Genomic DNA, 27442 nt, shown 5'->3' on the forward strand with positions numbered 1-27442 from the left:
TACATTGGCAAGAGGCAAGAGGCAAGATTCGATAAAGGAGCCTGCCTTCTGCATACTAATATGTCAATGCAACTAGTAGTGACAGTTGGTCCAAAATGTTCTGACTTAGAGATAGTTGAAGGAAATCTGCAAATTCAACAGTGTGAGCGATCTTACCACATATGGGGCCCTGTCTTGGGAACTAGCTTTCCTCCAGAGTTTTGCAATTTGCTTTACTCTTGTGGACCAGTCTGTTGAAAGAATAATAAGAGGAGTTGTCATGCTCACAGTCTCACAGAGCATACAAGTTATTGTTTGTACTGTTTAACTGACATAGTGCAGTGTGCACACCAAACAAATAGTCAATAATAAGCAGAATTAAAATAGATGATGAAAATATGTAAACATTAATATATAAACACAAACCTGGGTATTCTTCTTTGAGGTTGGGGAAATTGACATTGGTATATAGGACGGGCGCTACAGTGGCTAGCTCTCCAAGTGTTTCCTCCTTCTCCCACTTAAGTGTACTCCTTTGGGCATTTGACATGGCTTCAGTCTCCCCCTCAGGCAGAGGTCCAGGGGGTGTAGGGCCGTGGCCATGGGCAGGGGAGGGCCATGGACCAACTGCCTCTCTAGGCATCTGATTAAACTTTCTATCCCTGTAACGAAGGAAACATTCTGGTTTTACAAAGAAAAAAGAATAATCTGTTTTAGAATAGGATATGGAATAGTTTAAAGGAAGGAATCAGTACATTACCTTGGATTGTCAGTGAAAGGCATACGGTTAAGGGGAGAGAAATTTTCTGGGATGCAGGGTCCTGCTCCTGGATTTGCAGGAAAGCGTTGGTTTGGTCCCATCATACCATTGATCATTGGTATCCTTGGAAACATGGGGTTCCCTGTACATACATTTATGAGGTGAATTAGATGTATAGATTTTTAAAAACAATGGATTAAAATGCTACCTTTAAAACAACAAGGTGCTTTATGATGTACCTGTGTTGGGGTGAGGCATACTAGTGCCAGGTGTGGCAGGGAGGGACCCTGGACCCTGGTGGTGAGGCACCTGTGGTGGAGGTTGTTGGCTTGTGCTGGGGCTAAGGACTGCTGTGAAGAGATCCTCCACATCTTTGCCCTCCAGCTCTGTAACAGAGTGCAACAGTGCAGTGTTATGTGTGCATATAATAGCTTTAAGGTAATAGTAAAGATGAGTAAAATGAATAAACTGCAATTTCAGAATCCATTCCTCCTGTATTTATTCTGAGAGATAACTGGAAAATTGTTGTTTGCCTCCTGTACAATTTATCTCACTAAACTGTAAAACATTTAGCAAAACACTGAACAATAGTCTGAGTGCTTTAAAACACTGCATAGTGAGTTCACTGTTACATTAATTAGTGTTGAAGAACAATGGTTTATAATTTACAGTTTTGGAAAAAAGAAAGATGAAATTACAAACCTGGAATTTTGTAAAGTTTGCTGAGAATTGATTCTGAAACAATGAAAGAAACAGATCATTATTCATCCTTTATGAAGTTATGTATGGATAACAGTGTAAAACTAATTAAAGTGTCTGGATGTCTGGTCTCCCGCACTGACCATCAGTGACCATCTTGTCCAGCTCTGGGCTGAGAATGCCGTCCAGGGGTTCCTCTGAGAGGTTTCGAGGTGTCCTCCGGCCAGCCTGCAACTGGAGCACCACTGGGGAACTTTCTGCCAGGGGCCCAATGTCCAGACCAGCTGTGGAAACACACAAACATACAAAAACAAAATCATGACATGGACGAACACAAGCACGTGCACACAAGGCAACCAACAAAATACCCAACAAAGAACGTGATCATAAATTAAGACGTGAAGAAGGAACATGTTTATTGTCTAAACAGCCTGAAGAATGTAATCAAAACTGAACAGGATTATAGCTCCTTGGGGGTCCTGTGTCGTTTAAAAACAGTGTTTTAGGAACTGTGAAGAGACAGATAGGTCATACTAATTCTCAGTAAAAGGTACACAAACATTTGTTTGTGTAGGAAAGAATTGCTCTGGCCCATCAATTACATTAGTGTATTGAAATAAATACCTATTGTTTTCTTTTTTTTAAAAAGCCATGCATCTATTTTTTACCCATACCATAATAAAACCCATAAATATACTGTATATAATCTGGGTTACTACACTGCTATCAGATTCATAGTTATTACTGCAAAAACTACTACTACTACTACTACTACTACTAATACTTTCCATTCTTCTACACTTTCTTCAACGCAAAACTATATACAAACATAAGGATGGATGCAATATCTGTATTAGTAATACAACATTATACCAGCATGTGAGCCATTTAGGCTGAACAAAGTAGTTTTTACAAACAGAGGACATGTACAGCAATGGGTTAGGTAAGCACTAAGCAGTTTATGAGTGTTAGGACAATCCGAAATGGTTGAGAAAAAGCTAAGTATGAAGCAGCTTATATACATGCACAGTCAAATAGAGACAAACACTGTAAGAGAGGAAGAATGCACTAAAGCAAGGGATTAGTAGGCCAGAGCACCCTTACCAAAAGGAGGAGGTGAGCTGTCAACCTGGAAGGGGCAAAAATCAAGACCTACAAGGACCCAAAACCAGATAAAATGAGTGAAAAAATAGTGAAGACGAAACAAGCACAACACGCTTCAGACAATGCAAACGAAAGATAAAACTTAAGATGAACAAAAAGTATTTTTAAAGAATGTGACATTATGTTTATTTTAGGCCAAAAATAAAGTTGCTGTCTGAGGAAAATTCTGAACCGGGAGGAAAAGATTTTGTAAACCCATGGCAAGGTGACTTATAATATATTCTTGCCACTGTGAGATATAAGACGCACCAGAGTCATTGCTTTGCTTTCCGAGCATTCCCAAGATGTCTGCATCAGTGTTCAGAACATCAGATAGATCAACTAATGGTTCCTCAGACGTCTCTGTAGATGGGGGGGGAAAAAAGGAAGAAACAAAAAAAAGGAAGAAAACCAAACTGTCACAAATCATAATTGATGGGGATGTTGAATGGACATGACAATGTGATTAGGAACCATTTGTTTGAACGTCATATGTAGAATTTGGTCTTGAGAAAAAAAAATGAAGTTATTGTTCACATACATGTTTTTCTTGTATTTTTGAACCATATTCAACTGATTAAAGTGCTGCCAAAGATATGAACTCTACATACATATTGAAGTTGAACATTGTTCTTTATCTCTAACCTTATGGATTCATTTAATAAGGTTGTTGCAAAATGTTCCTCTTAAAAAGGTTATATTTCCATTTGTCTGAAGGTCACAGTCCTCACGAACACGGTGATGTTTATTTCCCATTTCTCATTCTTTCAAATTGCAGCACACAATCTTCTGAACTGCAAAATCAGCCCTGATACCTAGTAGTACCACTCACAATACATTTTTGTTTTAATTGTCGGTATCTCTAAAACTCATTATCAAATCTACTTCAAAATAACAGTTTTAATACTCAATATTCAAGACCAAATTGATAAGAGTATCAAAGAAGTAAAACTCAAGCAATATCACATTTCACAATGGCTTCTTAGCTGCATGACAAGTTTTGTACGTTGCTAACAAAGGTTTTAAACTATCATTCATTCAGGTGTGTATGGGGTGATTTTCCCAATTGAAACTCTTTGCCAATACAAAAGGAGGTCAAAGATTTTATTTGTTGGACTGAGTTTATACTTTAAACAAGTTGAGGTATTATAGCAACTTGAAGCCAAACCATATGTACCCTACTATGTGACGCAATACTTTACAATAAGATATCATTCAAACATTACCACGATCCCAGTTTAATTCTTCTGCAGTTTAGTAACTGGCTGCGACAAGGAAATCAATATTCAGTCTGGTTATGGAGGTTTTCTGTTTATATAAAGCACACATTGGTTTCAGTAATAGATTTTGATTGTGCGTGGATGTTAGCGAGTGGTGTGTTGACAAACACTTTGATGGCGGTGGCTGTGCTCCATTTGGCCGTCTCGGTGTGCTGCATAGTACGCAGTGCCAAAACTGGGGAAATGCCTGAATGAGTGCAGGCGGCAGGTATGATGTGGAATCTCTATCAGCTGATGTTTAACAGCGACCAGTGGTGTGGCTGAGGCTGTGCTTCTTGTTGAGGAGGGGTTGCAGTTTATACTACAAACGGGTAACAGCCAACATAATAAACATGTTGAACCACTGTGAGAGTGCATTCAATATCTATTCAATGCAAACTTCTAATTCAATCTATGAACAGTTTGAAAGTGTTGGCAAAGACAGTATGATACAGATTCCATTTGGAATCAGACTCGACAAGCCACTGTTACTATTCTGTTTTCAGTACGTGGCCTTTTTTCTCTGGCTGCACAACATTGCCATTCAGGTCAGCGCAGGGGGCAAGTGCCGTTTCGCGTAAAAATTGAGAGAAAGGTCGAGAGAGCAGTAGACAGAGTGAGTGGGCAGGCAAGGCAGAGCAAGCTTGCAGAGAAGAACAGAAACTAAAACTTCTCTTTATACTTTTACTTGGAGTGGATTTCTACATAATGCTTGAGTGTAGCAGTAAAGTGAATGGAGCTGCAGTTACACAAATGTGAACAGTAATGACCAGAGATTAACCTTTGACACATGTAAAATGTGGTTTGAACATGTGTTCAGTGGACCTTTGTTATACCCATTTACTTTTGTGTGAAAAGGGTTAATACTCTCATTGGGTGATGACAATTGCAGGGAGGGAATGCATGGAATAAAACATGTTGCGTGAAATACCAAAATAAAAATAAAAAGATACCCCTGCTGTGTCTGGCATTTCCAATACCTGCAATGATTTCCTTCCAATTCTAATTTATTTGTTCTCAGTTAATCTAATATGGAGTCCAATACTTTGAATCATTACATCCCTTACACGAGAGAACTAAATTAATGCGTATACGTACCTGCTGCTGCTGGTCTGGTAGGAAGGGATGTTGTTGAGGAGCTGAGCAGAGGGTCTGATGAAGGGTCCAGGAAGCTAGTGGTGGGGTGCTTCCTTTCCACTTGGCTCTGCCCGTCTTCCAGTAAACCTGATTCAACCCCCTGCTGCCTGCTCTGCTTGCTTTTGTCCAGCAGGTCCTTCCCAAAGAACGCCTCCTGAACATGACAACACAAAGCACTGGTCAATCCTCTGTGTTGACACTTTCGACACCGCCAGCTTACCTTCCTTAACATCATTCCTCAGAAACACATCTCCATGTCACATGTTCAGCACACATAGAAGGCCCATGAGATCTGACCGAAGTCAAACTAACAGCCATGTCGCCGCTGACCTCACCTTTGTCCGCACCTACCATCCCGAACCACTTATACCCACAAGCCATCTACTATCCTCAAAGACATGTAACTGCAGCTCTCTGCTGCAGCTGTGCTGAGACATTAAAAGCCCAATGTGTTGCTAGTTCAATAATTAATGAAATGTGCTTCAGTGTGTTGGAACTTTAGGCTGGACTGAACATCCCCTGACTCTGGTGGGATAAAGCATCCCTGACAGCTGCTGGTGTCTTAATGCACATCACATACCTATGTTTTGGCCAACAAAAAGTGACACTGAGATACTAGCTAGAGACAAGGAGTCTTGAAGTCATCTCCGGTTAAGCTTTTGTATGTCAATTCACAACCCAGACAGGAGGCATTTAAAGAGCACGATCAGAGACTAGTATTCTCTATAGCAAGTTCCTTTAGGCTGTTTCTCTTTTAAAAAAGCCCACAGAAGGGGCACCATGCACCAAGGTATTGTAAGTGGTTTCCAGGCAGTGTACTTTGGATTCCCAACCTTCCCAAGAGTAAGACAAAGAGCATTTTATGAAGATATGGCATGACAAGACCAAACAATATGTGCATATGAGCAGGAAGTTTGGATAACAAAAACGTAGGTAGAATTGAAATGAACTGATGAAACAAACTGTTTACTCTATATGGCTATATAGTGGTTATACATTGAAAAATGGCCAGTGTTTCTTCTATATACATTTTGCCACCACTGCTTCAGAATTTTATGAAATGTCATGGAGTCGCAATAACAAGACTCTGCGAGGGCTTTAAATTTGGCATGAGAGTGAAGACACATTGACAAAGCGCTCTAGAATCTGGGAGACACACACCGAGGGGAGGCATGGAGAGAGATGAGCATTCAATCCTGACAAAGGCAGCGTAGATAGCTCCACTTCCCTCTTACCTTTAACAATAAAAGCTCTAGACACACAATACATAGATACTCCTTTACCAGAGGGAACTCAAATTAATTCAGAGCATTTCACTAAAAGTAAGCTCAATAAAAAAGCAGGCCAACCCCCTGCTGCTAAACAATATCCTATAGGAAACAATGTCATATTATATGCCCATTCTGTTTATACGTTTTCCATTCATGTCAAATAGTAAGAGTGTGCTATCAAAGGTAACAGACCTGAAGGTAAGCAGGAAAAGCTTCCTCTAGTTTAGTTTTCTTCTTTCTGTAGCGTTTCTTTATTTTTTCTGGGACCTCTGGTCCAGGGGGCGTCTCATCCACAGGGGTATCAGGCAGAGCCTCTGTCCATCCTATAAAAAAAAAAAGAAGAGAAATATTAAATTGCATAAAAACATAAATTGCCCAATGAGGGGACAATCCGTTGAGATGTGTTTAGATAGTAATGTTGTACAAACCCTCATCCTTTACAAAAGGATTCTCTGACACTGAGCCAGTGGAATCCTTTCTGCAGAGGGCTCGTTTGGCTTTGCCTGGACCTTGACCTGGACGGCTCCTCTGGCGGACCATGAACCCACCAATGCCTTGAAAGGAAAAGTCATTAATTTATTAGTAAGTAATCAAAACATATACTCCCAAAAAAATATTTTCATTACCACAGAGGAGATATGATTGGAGATATATTTAGTTTGACTGCATGGTTCTATTAATTGTCCAGTGCATTCAGTATGAAGGTTCAGAAACACTAGATAGAGCCCTGTGTACATCAGAGGCCCTGAGACGGCAGTGCATTGCTACAGCTACAACGTCGGGCATGTACTGCACCATTTTACGCTTCACAGGAGCTGTCTCCTTCAATCAGGTGCCCTACCCGGCCGGTACGGTTTCCTCTTCCTCTTCTTGCCGCCGTCCGCCCCCTTGGAGTCGTCTTCTGCTGGCTCTCGCTCTAGGCTCGAATCAGACTTCACCTCACAATCTAGGAGCTCCGCCTCTGCAAGAAGAAGAGACCATTGATGATGAGTGACAGCCCTGTGGTAGAGAACACCCCTACCAGGCCCCTCAACACAGCCACAAGGGTCAATTCTATCTAAACTCTGCACTCAGTGGCAGGACATTAGCCTGATTGAAATTAAGTTAATTACTAAGGACCTTCATTTCCAGTGAGGCTTTTTCTTTTTTTATAAATTTTTGTTTTAATGGACAGCAATTTTTTTTTTTTCCAACTCTTAGAGAAATACGTGAATATGTGTTAATAAGGGGTAAACTGACCACATTACTAGTAAATAGGGGTATCCTGTACTGACCATCTGGATCATACCAGGGCTTATCATGGAACTATTTTTAAATCTGTATAACTATCCATCTATCTATCTTGGCCAAATCTTCCTAACTTAACGCGTCTCGACTTCAAGCTCCACAGATATTAAACAAAACAATACAATACACAAAATATTGCATTGTCAAACATATCAGAATTTATCACCTTTAGTCATTTAAAGTGTGCTGTATAATGGTATAAACACTTTAAAGTTAAACAAAAAAAACACAAAAAAGCCAACACTGACAGTCCAAGTCACTACTGCACTGAAGGCCTCTAATAAGCAGTCTAAGATGAAAGAAGTAGCCTGTGCGAAAAGACAAGCACCTCTGTTGTCCTCTATGTCTTCATCACGAGAGTGTTCTGAGAGGGGGTCTACAGGAGCCTGAAGCACTGCCACACTGTTCTGGTTAATGATCTTCAGCTTGAGCTTCGGCTTGGGTTTCCTGCGCCGCGACGCTGTGGTAGACAAGCTCTGGAGCTGGCAAAGCCCTGACTCTGTCAAACAAACACCATCCTGGGTGTAGGTCCTCGACAGATCTGAAAAAGACCAAAAACAATTGTGTAGATGAGCAAAGTACCAAATCACCATCTTGTAGAGAGACACTTTTTGTTCACGTTGCCATTTAAAAACCTATCGATTTTGAATCACTGAACTTACCTATTTCTTTAGCCTTTGTGACAATCTGTGTCATCATTACAGGCTCAATGGCGTCTCTGGCCTTGGTGAAAACTGCAGCAGCACAGGAGACACAAATGGCAGAAATTAGAGAATCAAATGTCAATAATCTGCTTACTGCACAAAAGCACAATTAGAGGAATACTGTGCTCCAAATGAGGGTGTAATGATACACTGATCTAAATCAATCCAATGATCCAATATAGATACACATCATCATCTTTAAGATGGGCCATTATTTGAAAAATCCCCACTTTATATTTATGACTGTTTATTAAAAGAATATACATTTAAATGTCTGGAAGATTTCAGGATTGAAATTGTCAAATCATATTTTAGTTGCTTTGTGTCAAGTAGATATAAATGAACTGATTCTGTTAAATGTTAAATCATCTGAAAAATCTCATCGATCACAGGCCCCTGAATTGAACTGAATTGTGGCAAGACTTTGTGATATGAGCAAAATTGCATCATTGTTCAAAGACTCAATATAATATTGTTTTGTGATAAAATTTGCACCCTTTGCCCCCACCTTTAGTGGTCTTGAAAGCTTGGCACATTGTGCAGTCGAAGCTACTGTCTGCAGCTTTTTCCACATCTTCGTCTGAATGGAGACCCTGACAAGATGCATGGAACCATCTGTGGATAGAAGAGGAGGTTTCGATAAGAACCAATTACGTTAAAAAATTATAAAAAAAATATAGAGACCAGTTCTCCTCAGTTGACAGGTTTTGTAGAAACACTGCACACCTGTCACATTGGCGGCACTGCACAATTACGGTGCCTTCACTGTAGTCCACCAGGCAGATTGGGCATGTTGCAAGGCTGGCACAAGGGGCACACTGGGTGTAATTATTCTGCCACTCACACCTTAGGCCTGGAGTCGTGGCGCCACACTGGGTACAGGACACACACCTGCAGGAGACAGGGAGGACAGAGGTCAATCTGGCCATGGTACTTCAAAGATGATAGCAGAACACAACTGTTCTGCTAAACCCTGCCTACTCACACTGCTTACATGCTTCAAGTAAGACATTTTCTATTTTTTTTTTTCTTTTCATTTTTAGAATCTTAAATTCAGTTCATCCCCATCCAATATTTAAGACATTCACTTTAAAAGGCTTTGTATAGTTGAAAAAAATGCAGTTTCTTTGGTCTGATTTTCAAACCGAGATGAATAAAAAGTATTATAAAGAGAGATATTTATTGATCTGGAAGAGGTCTTAAAATGCCTGAACTGCCTAATATAACACTAAAGTAGTTAAATAATTGCCTGTTTGAAGCTAATTTGGCTGAGAGGTCCATAAAATACTCACCATTTGCACTTCCAGCTGTCCTTGGGCACGTTCTGCAGTGGAGGGTCCAGGCAGTAGGTGTGATAGCTGATGTCACAGTCATCACACAGCAGCAAGCGGCCTGGATCTGTGGCCTGGCCGCAGGCCTCACACACTGTACACTCAAGACAACGCCAGCCTTTACTCAGCAATACTTTGGTGATCTGTGAAAGTAACAATGACACATTTATATGTAGGCCTGTGTATGATAGGATGGCATTTCTGCTATGTACTCGCAGGAACCTGTGTGTGAAGTGTACACTCTCAATAGTAAATGTACCTTCAGGCCAACACAGAATGGATGGTAGCACTGGCCACATTGAGCACAGGCCAAAAGACGGCCCTCTGCACCAAGGCCAAAACTCCCACACACCACACACATGTCCTGAAAGAAAATAAGACATCATTAGCCCATTCACTAAGGCAGTTCAGTTCAAACCCTGGAATCCTCAAGCTAGGGTTAAAAAGTCCCAATTTGTTATAACAATTTTCTACTATAACTTAGCTTTTTGTGTTCGAAAAGAAAACGACTCATTTTGCTTGTCATTACCGAATCACATATCAATAGGTTTTACATATTCATTCAAAGTCACTGGCGCTGTAAGTAGTAGTTATACAGTAAAGTAAAGTAGTAATTAGCCTGGTTTCGCCAGACTAATTGGCAAATGCGTATAAGTCAACAAGATGTCAACAGTACAACAAAAGAACGTAGCATTGCGCGACACGGTGCTTAGTCTGGTTTCAAGCAAGAAAAAAATAGCACCCAGGTCACAAACTTTCTCAAGTTACAGCTAAACAGTACACTAAAGTGTGTTTCTGAACACTAACAGAATCTTGATTCATATTTGATCAGTTTGATCTGAGTTGAGAGCTTGGTGTGTTGCGCTGGATGCAGTATGCCAGTTATGTTCGGTGACTATATTCTAGCATGATGCTCCTCTTTAAGTCATTCTATCAAAACCACTCCATATTAGATAAAGGGCTGTGATTGGTCTGCCTAGGGTCAGGCCGGCTGGAAACCTGTCTGAATGGGAGTGGAGCCAGACGTATCTGCCAGAGCAACTGAAACAAGAGCTTGCAGATTTGTCTTGTTCGCAGGCCAATCCTTAATACTGAAGGAATAAAAATGCTTCATAAAACTTTGCGGTCAACGAGAATTGTGGACTTGTCGACCAGCAAATATAACTGTACAAACAATCACATTGAAATGCTATGTAAACAGATACAGAAATGTCTTTGTTATTTAAACCAGGATGATTGAGTGTGCCATTCAGTTGGCATTCACAGCTGAGACCTAGAAAGAACAGTCTCTTAAGCACTGATCGATTTCACTTTAGCCATTCAGGGGTCGGTACCTTGAAAAACAACACCTCCAGTCTCAGCTCATCTTCAACCGCTTATAATAGTTTTTCTCCAACAATAGAGGATTTAAACCTCTGAATTACTATACCACACTACTAACTTAATATTTACGGCTGTCTTTTAACCCTTAATGAATATTGAATGATAATATCTTTACAGAATGCAATTTAGAACAGGAACTTTGAGCAACATATTTCTAAAATGATCCTGTGTTACATAACTGACTGTATATCCTGCAGGCAGTATGACATTATCTCTACAAGAATTAATGATCTCCAGTTGGAGTGCACAGATTTTTTTCAGGCCATTGAAGTGAATAGAAAAAATTTCGCAGATGAGGATTCAAAATGAAATACATCAGCAACACTCATAAGTATTAAATAAACAAAAACCTGTTTTAGAGTGAAACTGTCATTGCTGGAGAATATGACCACTGTGTTATGCATGGCATTCTCCTCCTCCTCCTTGACTGGATATGGTGTTTCTATGGTGATGATCTGCATATCAAGGAAGAAAATACACAAACAAACAAACACCCATAAGATAGTGTGATGACATAAGCAGTATCAGCATTTTGCACTATTGAAAAACCACAGTCATAAGAGTTAATATGACTCATTGTAAAATACTGATACTTAAGAAGAATAGTTACTCAGCTATTACTATCTATTAGTCTCAAATGCTGAGTCATCAATGAAAGGTTTTGAGGAACAAGTTGCATAGCCTTTACCATGAAAGTAAACAAGCAAACAGTTTAATTTGTCATTAAAATGCTGCTTACAATACATTATCATGTCTTCAGCTGGAGGGGAAACAAAGACTGCTTTGCATATTGTGCAATATTTGCCATAGATATCAAGATGTCACCCAGCTGACAGCACATACCCCGGGGTTCATGCCGGGACTCACTCCATTCTTGCCTCTGGCCCTGCCACGTCCAGCTCTACCTGACAGACCAGCTCCTCTGGGCCTCCTCCTCCCAGGAAAGCCTGATCCTCGACCCTGTGGAGGAATGACAAAAATTAGAAAACGTGCAGTACGACACCTAAGGAGTGGATAAAGACACATTGTAGGGGAACGCATAGCCAATGATCACTGCCCATCTTACAAACTGAAATGGGCAGAATCAAGTTCAACTTGCAAAGGTTGTTTGTTTCTCTTGCACATGCTGAACCATTAACTTCATAGTTTGCTGGTGTTGGTTGTATGGATGCAAGCTCTGTTTCCTCTGACAAAATCTTTGCCACCACAGAAAAAAGGGCACGGACGCCGGTTGAAGCGGGCATGCACCGTTGGACAATGTGCACAAGTTAGACGCCACTTCCTGTGTGGAGTGCGTGGTGCTGCAAATAACGTACTACACATTTTGTACCACTTCCTGTGTTCTCTATGTGGCACTAGAAAACAAACTAATTACACTTCATGTTGCTGCAAATTATGTGTAGACAACACCATGTCAATTTTTATGAATATCAGATGATCTTTTTTTACATAAGGCTGACTTCCTGTTGTCAGTAAGCGGTGCTATGGCTATGACTCAATTAGGGATGCACCTTTCTGACATTTAGATCAGATATCGGTCTAGGTATGGAATCTTTTGCCAGAGCAATGGACCAATGCCACGTCATGCGTGCCGTTTGACTCACAGCCAACACCAGCAACAATATGGAGCGAGCCACAGACTCAGCTGTATGGAGGCATTTACCTAGTTCAGCTGCTGTCTTTTATTTTGAATTACTGTACAAATTATAATTTTATGAAAACACTAACAACAGTGTGGGCTACGAATTTCTTTTAATAGTCGTGAAAAATGCCCATTAGCATGAATGCTAACTTAACATTGAAAACGCCATCAACGGGCTAGCATGCTTAACACTGTAATATAAAACGCTTTTCCAAATGAACCACAGAACAGCAGATTAATTAGGTTTCACCAGTCAAAATATAATATATAGCCGGTTACTTATACACATGCATTCCTTAAGGTACAGCTGAGAAAATCAACAGCAAAGGGTAAAACCCCGGCTTTGCCTAAACACAACACAACTACAGCAAGTCTGAGTGGACAAACAGCGCTGTACCTTCAAAACTCTGCCAATGTTATTTCAGTTACAAGTTGAAGCCGGTGCAAATTTTTTATTTTAATAACAAATGAATAAATAAATAACAATTTAGTACATTTGTATCTATGTGTTAATATGTTACATTTTGTTTTACAAACTTAGGGAAGTAATATTTAAGTCAAGCCAGAAGCCATTAGTCTCTTTCACATGGTGAGGTGTAAAGTTTATGAATTTAACATGGTATTGGATGGGTATCGGGTATCAACCTTTATGAAAAGCCCAGGTATTGTATCGGTATCGAGACTGAAAAAGTTTGATTGGTGCAGACCTAAACTCAATATGGGCATGTAGATGTCTGCAGGTCTGGACTCTTATCCAGCATGTGAAATTTTGGGCAGATTGGTCAATGTAAAGTCAAGTTACAAAAGCTTCCGGTGTCATGGCGAAACAGCAAATTGCCCGCCTTGCCACAGCAACGCTGTTCCAAAAAAGCACAAAAGCTTTGCATTTTTGGCATTGTTAAGGTCTTGTGATTTTTGCTGACCACATTCGACAAAGAGTCAAAGGACCTGTTACATCACTGTTTGAGGTATTGACTATTCCTTCTTAGTCTAGAGTCACATTAGTCCGATGTTTATCAGATTTCAAACAAATCCAATCATTCCACTAAGAGGAGTTTGAAATAAAATACATGAAAAACACAGAAAATACGAAATGGCCACTTCCAGTTGGGTGGAGCTAATGAAAGCCAATATGAAATTTTCTGAAATGATAACAGCTATGTGGTCACACATTTGGTGAATACTGGATCAACTCTATGCACATTATGGCCTTCCACACATTAGGGGGCGCTATGGAGCCCTCTAACATAGACCCAATTGCTGTATATTCTTGCAATGTTAACTGGTTTTGATTTGTGTGCCGAGTTTTTAATGACACCAAGGGTACCAAAGATGCATTTAAAAAGGCTAGAGAGCATCTCAAGTCCTCAAAATATGATTGCGCAGTATAATACAAACAATCTCTCGAATCTCTAAGACAATAGGTTCCCTGCACTTTCGTGCAAGAAACATAAAAAATAAAGCAGAGCACTTGATATACTAAGTCCAGTTATATGTGTGAGAACTGCAAGGACAGGAGAAGTTTGTAAATCCTCTTTTGTTAGTAAATATCTTTCTTCTTCCGTCTTTTAAATTTCCTTATAAAATGTTTATCTATTTGTTTTCTTGCTTCTATAGTGTGTTTTGGTTGTTTTAATCTCAACGTTAGGTGGGCATCTCTGACAAACCCTCCAAGGTTTATTTTGTCCCAATTGTGCATTTATGTATGTATAATTTCTGTGTTATTTTAATCCTGTTTATTCTGCACAAATACTTAAATGAAAAGGAAATGAATTAAAAATGGAAAGAAACAGTGCCTAGATACGGGTGAGAGATGTGGCAATACAGCCGTTTCTTACACCAGATGTAGGCTACATAACACAGACCCACAGATGTGCTGGACCCGTTCATATGAGTCAGGCTACACGCTTGTTTGTCACTGTTCGTAGAGAACGCAATCTGCAGTGTAGTTCATACACTGGTAAACCAGAAAATAACAGTGACTTTGGGCTTCCTGACCAAAGAAATATATCACATCCACACCCATCTACACCCTGGTAACACTGGTTACACTGGTATGTATTGATAAGTGGCTCAGATGATCGATCATGGAGGACATAGACGTTACCAGCTGATACTTCATCACTCATTCAGTGACTAAGAGCCTACTCACACTGTCCTTTTGGCCGCGGCCAAAACTGTTTTTTCAGCTAAAGCCTAGTACCTTTAAGCAGTGTGAGTGCACCCGCTCCGGCCACAACTGCGGCCAGCGGGCCGTCCACGGCCCGCTTGAAAGAGGTGGGCTTTAGCGGAGCCGTTTGCACATGTACGAGCACGAGCGTGCGCATGTGTACGAGCACGAGCAGGAGCCCTACGGCAGTAGCGTTATGTCCGCCTGTTCGGACATGTAAATAGAAGGACGGACCATGCGCGGACATTTAACAACAACAACAATGGCGGTGAAATGTTCATGTTGGTGTGATGCGGAGGTGGAGTGTCTACTGCAGATTAGGTCGGATGAAAATATTCAAAAACAGTCGACAAGACGCACAAAAACTCTGAGGTCTATGGAAAGATTTGTAAACAAAGCCACACACACGCGATCAATGCGTGTGACGTGTTACGGCCTGATGGCGTATGGACAGCAAGAAGCATTGGTCAGCCCTGGCAGTGCGAGTACAAACGGGGCTGGGGCGCGGGGGGGAGAGGGAGGGGGGACAAGTACCCTAAAGTCCGGGTCGCGGTCCAGAAGGACAATGTGAGTGCGCCCTAAGTCAGTCAGTCAGTCAGTCAGTCAGTCAGTGACGGACTTTGCGGTGTGGTCTCGCTTTGCTGCGGTCCAGCCAAAAATCAATCAACCTGAATTTTAGCTTTTTGATGGTCCATGGAAATAACTGTTATTTGACAGCAGCACTTCAATTTCTGCCAGCAAGTGAGAGAGTTGAGAAAAGGACTCTGAGGTGTCATTCTAGCAATGTGAGATCCACTGTGCCTTTGGCACATTTCTGACAGGAGGCCACGGTCTTCCATCTACTGCCCCAAAAATCCCTTCCCTGTTACCCCACATTGACACCGGTCCCAAGCAGAGGCCCCTCCCATCCACTGTGCCTCCTGACAGACACACTGTTCAATGGTGTTTAGCCTGAACTGGACTGTCACAGTGCACAAATTAACCCTCACACAGTCTTGCCAAGTAATGACTGTCCCAATGGCAACCAAAAGCCACAGACTTTTCACAAAGTCAGAATCAGTAAAGACAAATAATATATAAATATTGGAACAGGTCTGAATAAGGCTGCATTCACATAGCCTCAGGCAGCTCTGGCAATTCACTGCAGGATTTGTGAAGCAGTGGGAGTGTCACTTAAATGGACCCTTTTCTTACGCCCCGTGGTGTACTTTAACTCCCTAATGTAGCACAAGAAGACTTTATATTTCACAATTGTGGTTTTCCATCAAGTCGTTGTTATGATCTTGACATCTCGGACTGCAGTTTTCAGTACCCCCCCTTTGTGGCCAGACATTCATTTATTAGTACAAATTACTAGCAAAATATTTAGACTGTAGAAGGTCTTATTATACCATACCCTCAATTCAATAGCAAAGCCAGAAAACACATTTTCAACATAGCCACATCTTTCCATTCCACTTCATAGTCATTAATAGCTATTGGTCCACAAATCTCCTCTTCTCACTGCAAGGTGGTGGTAATTGTTAGAGTAGTCTATGATATACATCATAGTGACATACAAGAACACTCAGGGAGTGTGCGTCACAAGGGTAAACAGAGGGCTAACGGAGGGCAGCTGCTGCCCTGCTGTCTCTGGCGCGCCACAGTATTTACCACTCTGATGCTCCAGCCGGGACTGCCAGAGGACTGCCTGGTCTTTGGGACGTCCCACCCCTCTGTCTGGTCTGGCGACCAGGACAAGGGGGAGCTCACACTGCTATGGGGGCTCCATGCACCCTAAGGTAAGGGGGGAGGGCAGGTGAGAGAGTGAGAGAGAGGGAGGGAGGAGAGTGACAAAATGCAGCAACTTAAAAACAAAGCCAGCGAGGAAATAAAACATATAAAGAAAGATGTTAAAGACATGTAGTGAGTTTCTAACGTAGCCAATTGGGAACTAATCAATACATATTCATCTATGCAGAGCTACAGTATTAGAAAGCATCTGATGTGCCAAAATATGAACAGGATAAGTTATTAGGTTATGGTCTGTGTTAAAGCCAATCCTTAGAAGTTTTCATGCATATTACGTTTCTAATAGACTCTTTGTAAAGGCAAAACTGGAGAGCACAGTTGTGTTAGTGGCGATTCACACTGCATAATTTGTCTGGGTATCGAGGCACCATACAGCAGGAAAGAGGCCCTGCAACCTCTTCTCATGACAACTGTGTATGTTTGGCATGTTGACAAAACAAGGGGAATTACATCAGCACAGCAGCACATTAGTGCATCAGACAAAAGCACGCTGGACTAAAGAGGAGCAACATTCAATTTCTGGAAAAGATTCCCCCAGGCCTTGTGTAACAAATTAGTTTGAGCCGTATAATGTTTATTTAAGAGATGGGATATATATGGGGGGAAAAAACACATTTTACTAACTAAATGAATCTACCCTCCCCAGCATCATTCATAATACATTATAGCCATGGGTGTGATTCTATTCCCATTATTATTTGTCTGAGAAAGTCTAAATGCAGTATCTTTAATAATCCATTTGTTTTAACAATACTGATTTTTTTTTTTCAGTCACTAGTAACTCACTGCAGTGCACAGACGTAATGGGGAGATAACTATTGGCAATGACCACTGAAAATTGTGACTTGATGAATGCTCATTCTCAATGGGACAATAAGGTGGCACATATTTGTAACATGGACATGAGATGAACAGGGAGAAATGAAAATGCCACTGAGGTGGAACATGGTGAGGACTCTCAGGAAAGTTTTTTTTTTTTAGTACTGCACCCCATAACTAGTTAAGAGGTTAAGTTGAGAGAGAGCATTGTTTTTCATGCTGTCCTGCTATGTTTCCATAGTGTCCTGCATGGTATAATTTGTCCGAGTTAAAAAATAAATAACTGAAAAACATATCCTTAACCATATAAGCTACTTCAACCAACACCGACAAAACTAATCAACAATCATACAGCAGAGCCCACAGGACACTTGCACACAAGATATTTAGGAGTACATAGAGTTTGAGTACCAATTCTAAGCCTAAACTGCAGGGGTATATTATTTAGGCAAAGACAAAACTAACCAAACAGCGACACGAAACAAATCAGTGGTCTACTGTGAAATGAGCCAGGTTTCTACCTGTTTCACTCGTGGCCTCCCGGGAGAAAACTTCCTCTTGGTGATGGCTGGCTTTCCCATACCAATCTTAGGGGTGAGTGGTATAAGGGTGGTGGTGGGTATTACACAGCTGTGGTCACCCAGTGAAGGTAGGATCTGGGTCTGGGTTAGTTCTCTGGGAGATGTCCCGTGGCCCAGAGGGGAGGAGTGGCAAGGAGAGGAAACCATTTCCACCAGCCTTTCCACAGATGTCTTGAGTGGTTTCTCCTCTAAAGGCAGGCTTGGAAATGACAGATTGGGCTTACTCTCCAGCATAGCGTACATCTCCTCTGATGTACTGGAGGCTGAGGGCTTAACAGTCTCTGCCAGGTTCCTGTGAAAAATACTCTCCATCCTCTCCTTGTTAAGTTCTTCTGGAGCAGTTTCCAAGAATGAAGGTCTTACTACATCCATACTCGAAGGCTGGGGTAGTGGGACTTCCATTGGTTGGTCCGTGAAAGGTACTGATGCAGTACTTGGTTCTTTGGTGGTTGAAATGATGGCCTTTAACTCCTTTGTGCTGTGGTTGGCCATGCCCTGCTCGGGGCTGGCCTCTGTCTTTGCTGGTTTAATTTGTAATGTGGTTTCCTGTGTCTGTAGTGCCTCCATAGAGAACTGGGCTGGTAAAGACTCAGACTCCTGGCTTGGAGTCGCTGAAGACTCAGGAATCTCTGTAGTTGTAAGCTGGACTCTTGCTGCTGCTGGTTTTGTTTCTGTAGGAGGAAATACACAGTGGTCAGAAAAAAACGTTTGGATATCTTAACATCATGCACATTAACAGATGACGAAAGATAGAAAGTCTAACAATACAATGTTATGCTAATGGTTTTAAGTGATCTACATCAAAAAAGAAATGTTAATGTCATTTTTGTAAATGACATGTGGATTTGTAGGGTGCCTACAAGAGTAATCATAGTCACATTAATGAATATGAGGTTCCACAAATTAAAGTGTACAAACCTAGTTTGAATTCTGTTCGGATTGTGTTGACAGATGGTTCAGTAACCTGTTTCTCAACAACATCTGCTCCCAATGAGACTTCTGAAAAAGAGAAGATTCATTATCAAAAAAGGATTATATACAAAGAAATTGATGTTGCTCATACCTATGGAGAACTAAGAGTCTGGAGAGATTGTGAACACATTAACAATCAAGTGGTAAGGAAAAAGAAAAGTGGATCACAGGAAAATGTTTGGCTTGGATTTCTAGAAGTCAAACTGTTTGAGAAAAGAAAGAGATATTCTATTATTTCATCATCTAATGGTAAAACTACTAAGACGATACAATGTGAATCCTGATGTTGAGGAAATTCTTTCCCCTTTAGTAAAACCACTGGACCACTTTGTGTAGCAGATCCCCAATTATCTCTTGAGTTAATAAATGGTAAAGGAAATTCTATATGGTCCAATATAAGTATTATTTAAATATTTATACAGTATATTAACCATGGATGTAACATTAATTTTACAGCTCTAATTTAATGTTGCATTAGCCTTAAAAAGGATGTGACAGGAGTGGTACTGAAAAGGAGTGGCTTTCGAGTAACAAAGTCACAATATAAAAAAACAAGGCAAGACTTTATATGCTTTATACTCTATTTTAATATTAATCTTGTGTTTCCTACCCCCCTCTCTCCATTTGGATTTGTAGTGTATGCTATCCTCTCTCTCCATTTGGTTTTGTAATGTATCCTATCCTCTCTCTTCATTTGGTTTTGTAATGTATCCTATCCTCTCTCTTCATTTGGTTTTGTATTAAAGACATCAATGCATTTGACTAGTCTGGTATGAATAGACCTAGTCATTCCTGGCTATCAGGCATCCACACAGAGCCAATATTCTGCCAGACAGCCTCTGAACGTACAGATAGCCTAGTCTTAACGAGGCACCCACCATTTCAATCCACAAGTTCTCACGTCACACTGATCCTGACACACACATGCACCTGCTTAGCATCTCTGCCAGGGAAGCGAGTAACCATGACAACCAACATCCCAGGGTCTGTGTGCTCTGGGCTCATGACTGTGCAGCTTGCAGGTGCTCATCCGGTGCCAATGCCAGAAAGTCAATTAGGAGATGGGCCTCTAACTATCTCCAGCCTTCAACTATTGACCAAGCTGAACACACATTCTCATTCATATAAATACCCTGCTTCCTATATCTACTACAGTGAATAAGGTGATGGTTAGGATAAATACACGGCTTTGATTAATGCAGCAGAGGCCATAAGTCAGGTCTAACTTGCAGTCACAGAATGGATCTGACAGCATCTGTTAGTTGAGTCACAGTAAGCCCGCTGTTAAACTCTAAGTGGTGGAGAACTCTGGCAGGTGATAAACAGCTCGGGTTAATGACTTTAATTACATTGCATGTGCATGCGACTGGTGGCATAGTCATGATCTCACAAAAGAAGTCAAACAAACCTGCAAATATTTAACCACATTATTAAAATACATTTCCTGCTCTTATTTGGGGCAGGAGAAGCAGTTTCACTTATTGCGGGGTACAGGGTATTGTGACATGTGTTGAAAAAATAACAGGTTTAACTTGACTGAGTCTTATTTTGAGGTGCTTAACATAAACCTCATAAAGCTTCTCTTAAATCAATACACAGATTGCTCAACACATCTTTAAAACCACAGTTGAGGAAGCATCGTCTTGCCAGCTAAAGCTAATGATGTAGCAGTTTATGACCACAGGAAAAAGCTAGTAAAATGAGAGCCTGTGTGTATGCAGAGCAGAGTGAGCAAGCTGTGTGAGCAGTCATGAATGAGCCAGCGTAGCTCCAAGGCAGGTTTGTAGACAGGGGATCTAATATCATCACCATCATGCTACTCCAATCCATTCTATCCTGCCAGTGGAGTCTGCTGTCTAGACAGAGAGTGGGCAGCATAGCTACCACTGGCATCCACAGCTCATCGTTGATTTGCCTTATACTCCACTCCACTGCTGGCAGAACTCACATGGAGTGGAGATGCAGCCCTGAGCTTCATACAGGCAGATAGCAGCCTCATGTGACTCAAAGTGTTTTGCGCCACAAAGAATCACAGAGGTTGCAAGGGAAAGGGTTTACTAGGGTAATAATGCTTCTTCTACAAAATGTTATCTAGCTATATAAGCTTTGGGTTAGTTAGAGTTCAGGTCACATCCCAAGTCTCCATACTGGTCCTGACCTACAGTCGTTTCACTGTAGGTTATATCCCATTTAGTTACTACCTTAGGGTATGAAACAAACCACAATTAAACAAAAATGTTCTGCTGTTCCGAAGATTTTTAACAACACTGAGTCCAATAGCCATAACTTCTAGTCTGAATCCCACTGAAGACCATTTATGACCAACTGGCTGGTTGCGCTTTCATTTTGTGTCACACACAGCGATATGACAGACATCAGCCGTGGTCATATTGCCTTCACAAACCCTCTGTTAATGAGAATTCACAAGTCCCATCTAGTCTGAGGTTAATAAATACAAACTGCAAGTGAAGTGTAAAGGTGTTTTGTAGTAGTGTGAGCAGCCCACTCAAGTGCCCATCTCTGCTTCAGGTTGTACTGTCTAGTTTTCCATAGCTATGCATTTAAGTGTAATTATAAAAAAGCACTCTCAAGTATCAATTTCTCATTTGAATAGACTGGCAGTGCAATCTGCAGCCTCATGAGACAGGAGAGAAGAAAAGAAAGTCCTTCTAATTTTCAAAACAAAGAGCTACAAAGAGGAAGGAATTGCTTTAATCTGTTACTGGTAGGACGCCATCTGGTTATTAGGTAGTCCTCAGAAATGTAAAGGAGGAAGTGTCTCTGGTCTTAGTCCAAACAACTTCCAAGCCTTTCATCTGCAACACCAGCAACTTTCAAAACTTCATCAGCGGTGACACTACAGCCTAATGTTGTGTTGCATAGCCAAAAACATGCATGGCTAGAGACTTAGTGAATTATTTCTCAACTTCAAAGATTCTCCTTCATATTCAGTCGTATGACCTTGTGCTTGTGTGTGTGACATGTTATAATCAAAAGAGTTACATTCCTTGGCTGGTTTTTGCAATAACAAGACATGAATAATATGCTGATAAAACAGATTAGATTCTCAGACTCTTGGGGTACTAAGTAAAATAAAGACTTCAAGATTTAAAGACAACCCAAGGAAATAGATCAGAGCCGTTCCTGTGTTTAATCTAACCTTTTCGTAACAAAGACCCACCAGGCTTCTGGGCTGACGTGGCCAGCTTCTCCTCCTGGACGGTTGCCTGAACAGACTCTGGATCTGAGTGCAATGGAACAGCAAGTAATTCCGGTTTGGGGTCAATGTGCATTTCAGGAGGCCGCTGAGTGCCAGGTTCTAGGTCCATGTGCTTTTGAGCCAGCTGTAGACCAGTCTCAGAGTCTGTGTGCATGGAGGCTGGCTGAGGGCTGAGCTCTGGGCCGGTGTCCATATCCTCTGCCTGTAGCGCCTGCTGTGCAGCAGGAGACTTGCAGTTGGAACAAACATAGTCCTCTCTGGGGTGGATTTCTGCTTGGCCTGAGTTCTGACGCTCGCACTCCAGGTGTAGCCATCTAAAAAGGAATGCAAAGGAATTTTTTAGGCGAATGTTTGACAGTGATCTCTGTGAAATCCTAAAATCTAATATATTTATTACTGTGGTTTTCCTTGTGTTTCCTTAATGTTTCCATTTAACATAACATTGCCACAGAGATAAAAAAACACAGTGTTGCATTAGAAGTATTTCAGTTAAAAACGAGGATCCTTACCTCTTACAAGTCTGGCAGTAGAGTAAGTCTTTGTGATGCTCAGGGTCCAGGATGCAGGCACACATGGAACAGCATAGAGCAGGATCCTGGTTTTGGACACAGTTCTCACACAGCAGGCTGGTGTGGTGCCATTGCCCGCTGGTTCGTGTTCCACACTGGATGCATACTCTGCAGTTCTGAGGAACAAAGGAAGACTTCTTAATAATATGAAATTTAAAGCTTTTCAGATCCAATAAAATAAGAATACAATGTTTCGGTTACATAATTCAGTGAATTTACATGGATATGAATAATCTGTTTATGAGGCTTATCATGGTTGTAATCATATTCGGGATATGGTGTTTACATGAGCATGGGGAAATCGCCAGGTGCTGGGCGTTTATAAACACAAACCAGCGACAGGATATATTAAACACTACACTCTACTTTTTTTATTATTCTTAGGGCTTTCATTTCCTTTTTATGAAAGCAGCTGAAGAGTGACAGGGGGGAGAAAGAGGTGATGACACACAGCAAAGGGCCGCAGGTCAGATTTGAACCAGGGCCACTGCCAAGGACTGAGCCTATATGGGATGCACGCTCTATCCAGTCAACTACAATCTACAACTGATTGTACAACTGCAAAAGTTTTCTCTACTCCGACAGTCTGACTTTTCAATGCAGGTTTATAAGGTATTTTGTAACTGAAGACAAAACTCTTTTGCTGCACTATTGTTTGTAGTTCTGTTATGTCACTTGGCTGAAGCCTTGCCTGCACAGAGAGTTGGCGGCGCTCAATAACTGGAATAAGGTGTATACAGTACATGCAGCAGTATGTTGTTTCTTTTGGGGTACTCCAGTATTAAATATTAAAGAAAAGAAAATTAACGAATTTAAGGAGTTATTAAACATATTAATTTATTAAAGTAGGGCTAGTTAAGACTAATTGTACTCTATGCAGCTGTATTAGGAATGCAAAAATATCATGAAAACATGACAAGGAACATGACAGCGCACTGAAAATGGAACAATGACTAGTTCTTCATCAATCTCTACTTCAGTCAAACGTTTACACTCATGTGAATGGGGACAGGGGTTTGTGGCGGGCACCCAGGAGAAGCAAGTGTGCCAAGTATGTGTGTGGGTAGTGTTGCTCCTTTGCTGAGTCAGACAGAGAAGCCAAGTGTGAAGACCTTTCATCACCTGCTGGCTCTACTGCGGCAGCCTCCTCCAATCGCTGCAGAAAAGCGGTTGGTGTGTTAACCAGCCTTGAGTGACAAGCACAACATTTACGCTGCTGGAGGATGATGATGAGAAGGGCTCCACTGAGGGATGTGTGTGATTAACATGCACACCCATATACACACACATGCATTATCGCATTATCTTACAGCACTGAGGCTGAACTGAAGGCTTTAAAAGATCAGCCGGTGTGAGTCATTTCTTAACCACAGGAAGCACAAATACGAACCACTAAAAAGTCATATTCTCATGGGTAGTAGACATTTTACTCTGTGCCAGAGCAAATCTCAAATATTTTTCCATTGAATATAAATGTCCACATACAGTGGGAATGTTATGTTGCGGTTTGATGAAAAATTGTACCTGGTGGTAACAAAAGGTTAAATAACTTCCAAATATCCAGAATATACCAAGTCTTTCCTACCTTACATCTCCATCCGTTGGTGGGAAGAGAGTCTATAGCAGGTTGCAGACAAAAGGTATGGTAGCCTTTGTCACACATGTCACACACCAGCATTTTAGTGTCCTCTCCTGGGTTCCTACAAAGAGAGAGAGAGCAGGCTGTATGCAATGGGACAGCATAGGACTTTGATATACTGCACGTAAAGTGCACAAAGCTACGCAGCATTTTATGTGCAGTATTCTTAAACCCTTTTTTTTTTTTTTTTAATAACGCTTTAGTTCTCAGTTGAGCACTTCAGGTGTGTATTTCTTTTTAGTCATGGTTTTAACACAAACTCAGCAACTCTTGCTCCTGCAGAAATGATACCACAGTAAGCTGAAATATTAGTCCAGCTGATATACAGTAGCTCAGGCATATTGGTGTGTGTCACGTGGTTGTGGGTGCTACATCTCTAATTGTAAGGTTAGCAATGAATAAGGCAAAATAATTCGTTAAAAACAAAGTAAACACATAAATTACCTTCTCCTAGTGAACCCTGGATGTATTTAAATTATTTGTGTTTTTATAGATACAGATACGAGTTAAGATCCGTATAACATCCACAACAAACGCTATGCTATTCACAGGCAATGATAAAATGTGTGTTGTCAAACCCAAATTATTCAAAGCAATCAAAAGAAATGGAGTCATTCAGGAGCATTGCAGTTTGTTAAAATGAGCTCCTCTTGAAAAACACCATACTGTGCAGTAACAACATGGTACTAAAGGTTCTATGTAAATACGGAGCAGAAAGCTCAATGGACAGAGTTCACCTAAGGCAGATAGGCATGTTTGCTTGTAGAGCTCCTGAGCTATTTAAATAAGGTCAGAAGCTACAAGATTGGGCTTCAGGGTACTACATCCCGTTAGCCCCCTCACAAACCACAGAGGTAAACAAACCAGCAGTAAGCACTTCTCCTGGTAGCTATAGAGACAACTAGTAAGAAGAAAAGATAGAGAGGACAAAACCTTCAGTCTGAGATATGTTATTTAAGCAGATGGTGACTCACTTGCATGTCTGGCAGATTTTGCACTCAGGGCACTGCCAACCTGCCCTCCTTAGAGGGGTCACGGCCATGTCCAGGCACATCCCATGGTAATGCTGACCACAACTGGTGCAGAAGAGTTGGTCCAGTGGGTCCCCTGGGCTATCACATAGCGCGCAATTTATATCATCTACAACTATGGGTAGGTAAATTAAAGAAACAAAATTTAAGTCAGGAAAAAACAGAGACAATCTTAAATCACAGTACAGTTGATACAATAACATTGTCATATTTTTTTTATTTTAACTGGAGTGAATCATTTCATACACATTACATTAAATACATACCGTACTATCCCTGTATGTATTCAATAGTATGCAACTTACATTTATGAATGGCCAGTTCAATGTGTTCTGGGCAGAGGAGCGAGAGACTCCTGATATCCTGAAAGGTCCCAGCTGCCCCCGCACAGGGGAAATGGTAGAGTTGAGCACATCCTTCAGCACAGCACTTAACGGATGCTCCAAGGCGCTTACAGTATGCACAGTGCTGCAGAAAAAGAGAGACACAAAATATGTCCGAAATGTCTTTATCCACAACTAAACTGAATGCACTCCATTAACAGCCAAAGGAAACGACAAACTCTAAAATATGTCCGTAACATTTTTTTTAAGACTAAGATTATGTAAAGATTTGCTTTGTTAAATGTCTGTTACTCATGTGGTTTCTCAGTTTATCGAAGACAGCTGTTAAAACCCCTGTTTTAGCCCCTGATCATATTCATGACAGAACCTCATCCATTCACTATTTCTCACAGTTCTATGAGTGTGCACTAAGAGGCACTCTGGAGATCTAGTGCAAGACTTGCTGATGGGCTACACGGCCAATGGGCTGCAAACGCAATCGGAGTGCTGTGCCACTGCTAACACAAGGAGCTAAGCTGCCATGAGAGCTCAGCCCTGTTGAGTGGCGTGACCTTTTCCATTTCACAGTTGAGAGATCCACGCTGCCGGGCCGACCTTTACCAGCCAGTCTGATCCATCAGCTTTGCTGTGCCTCACTGAAGCAGTCCCTCCCTGCTGCCCCAACACATTAAGATGGTGTTAACACCTATTAGTCCACGGATGTTCTCCCCTGACTCACCTTTGTGCTCCCTGAGTCAATGGCTCTGTCCACATTAAGCAGAGATTGTCCCTCGCCCTCACAAACACCTTCGGACCACAAGGCACAACTCTGATGTGCCCAGCATTGCCCTGAAATGTCAATACATCAAAGATGATGAAAAAGGTAAGAATCAAATTAATATCAGGTAGTCATCATGCAGATTCTACGTAAACAAACTGAGCACTTATAGATGGTATATTCACGAAAAAATGTTAACTCTCCATTAAGAATGCGAACAATGCTTCATTAAAAAGTGGTAAAAATGTTACGTCGGTCTTACCTGACTCAAAGAGAGACTGGACGTTAAGATCTTGTGGAAGGCCGACATGAGAAAGTTCATCCCAAAATCGACTGGCTGGGTCTGGTTCTCCCTCACAGCTTTCAGACCCACTGGAACAAAGAAAGAGGTTTGCAAAGAAAGCAGGTCAGCCCAGATTGTTTGTGTTGTTGTTTTTAATTTTTTTTTTTAAAGAGGACAGCTAGGAGATATGTTACACAGGAGAAGGACAGCTTGAGTCAATTTAGGAATGAGGACGATGTGCAGTTTTACAAAAGCAGAGAGATGAAGACAGAGGGAATGAGCTGGGGGAAAATGTTAGAGAGCAAATAAAAAGCTGTGGGGGAGGAGGGACAGGAGGAGGAAGGGGCCATCTTGTTTGGCGTGTGCACAAGAGGCTGGCTGTTCTGTCTCATGAAATCTGTTGAAAAGGATGCGTTTCCCTGAGTCCCTGGCTTGAACTAGTGAGCTGCATAGCATGCGGAAACTGTGTAGAGGGAGCATTAGCATTTAAAAAGGACCTTAGTTCCAGTAAACAAACCTACAGCCAAAATCAAGAGACTGGTTTCAGGAAGCATGATGGTAAACTAATGACTGCCTTGACAGCTTATTGTTTACAGTCATCATCTCATTATGAAATGATCTTCTCCTACCTTCCCATATTTCCAGTTTATAACTTTTGCCCACTACCGCTG

The 27442-nt window shown here is 41.3% G+C and overlaps 1 protein-coding gene across 3 annotated transcripts in view; it reads right to left on the minus strand.

Moving 5' to 3' along the window:
• The window catches only part of kmt2cb (lysine (K)-specific methyltransferase 2Cb), a 53052-nt gene that overhangs the window by 21133 nt on the left and 4477 nt on the right, over window positions 1-27442 (minus strand). For 2 of the 3 annotated variants that reach the window (XM_083928490.1, XM_083928489.1), the window contains exons 4-33: window positions 26751-26860; window positions 26450-26559; window positions 25693-25855; window positions 25331-25502; window positions 24303-24417; window positions 22658-22833; window positions 22110-22462; window positions 18875-18955; window positions 17897-18627; window positions 16419-16541; window positions 11797-11913; window positions 11304-11408; window positions 9830-9934; window positions 9532-9713; window positions 8966-9130; window positions 8748-8854; window positions 8198-8269; window positions 7864-8076; window positions 7090-7209; window positions 6677-6802; window positions 6441-6571; window positions 4939-5131; window positions 2852-2944; window positions 2543-2590; window positions 1582-1722; window positions 1442-1474; window positions 979-1125; window positions 740-881; window positions 406-641; window positions 157-230 (exon numbers count right to left, since the gene is read on the minus strand). In XM_083928490.1, the coding sequence (XP_083784616.1) occupies window positions 157-230; window positions 406-641; window positions 740-881; window positions 979-1125; window positions 1442-1474; window positions 1582-1722; window positions 2543-2590; window positions 2852-2944; window positions 4939-5131; window positions 6441-6571; window positions 6677-6802; window positions 7090-7209; window positions 7864-8076; window positions 8198-8269; window positions 8748-8854; window positions 8966-9130; window positions 9532-9713; window positions 9830-9934; window positions 11304-11408; window positions 11797-11913; window positions 16419-16541; window positions 17897-18627; window positions 18875-18955; window positions 22110-22462; window positions 22658-22833; window positions 24303-24417; window positions 25331-25502; window positions 25693-25855; window positions 26450-26559; window positions 26751-26860 (4684 nt within the window). The remainder of the gene's footprint in view (window positions 1-156; window positions 231-405; window positions 642-739; window positions 882-978; window positions 1126-1441; window positions 1475-1581; window positions 1723-2542; window positions 2591-2851; window positions 2945-4938; window positions 5132-6440; window positions 6572-6676; window positions 6803-7089; window positions 7210-7863; window positions 8077-8197; window positions 8270-8747; window positions 8855-8965; window positions 9131-9531; window positions 9714-9829; window positions 9935-11303; window positions 11409-11796; window positions 11914-16418; window positions 16542-17896; window positions 18628-18874; window positions 18956-22109; window positions 22463-22657; window positions 22834-24302; window positions 24418-25330; window positions 25503-25692; window positions 25856-26449; window positions 26560-26750; window positions 26861-27442) is intronic. The other variant, XM_083928491.1, reaches the window with a different exon arrangement.

Source organism: Echiichthys vipera (assembly GCF_963691815.1).
Source record: "Echiichthys vipera genome assembly, chromosome: 15".
Taxonomy (NCBI): Eukaryota; Metazoa; Chordata; class Actinopteri; order Perciformes; family Trachinidae; genus Echiichthys; species Echiichthys vipera.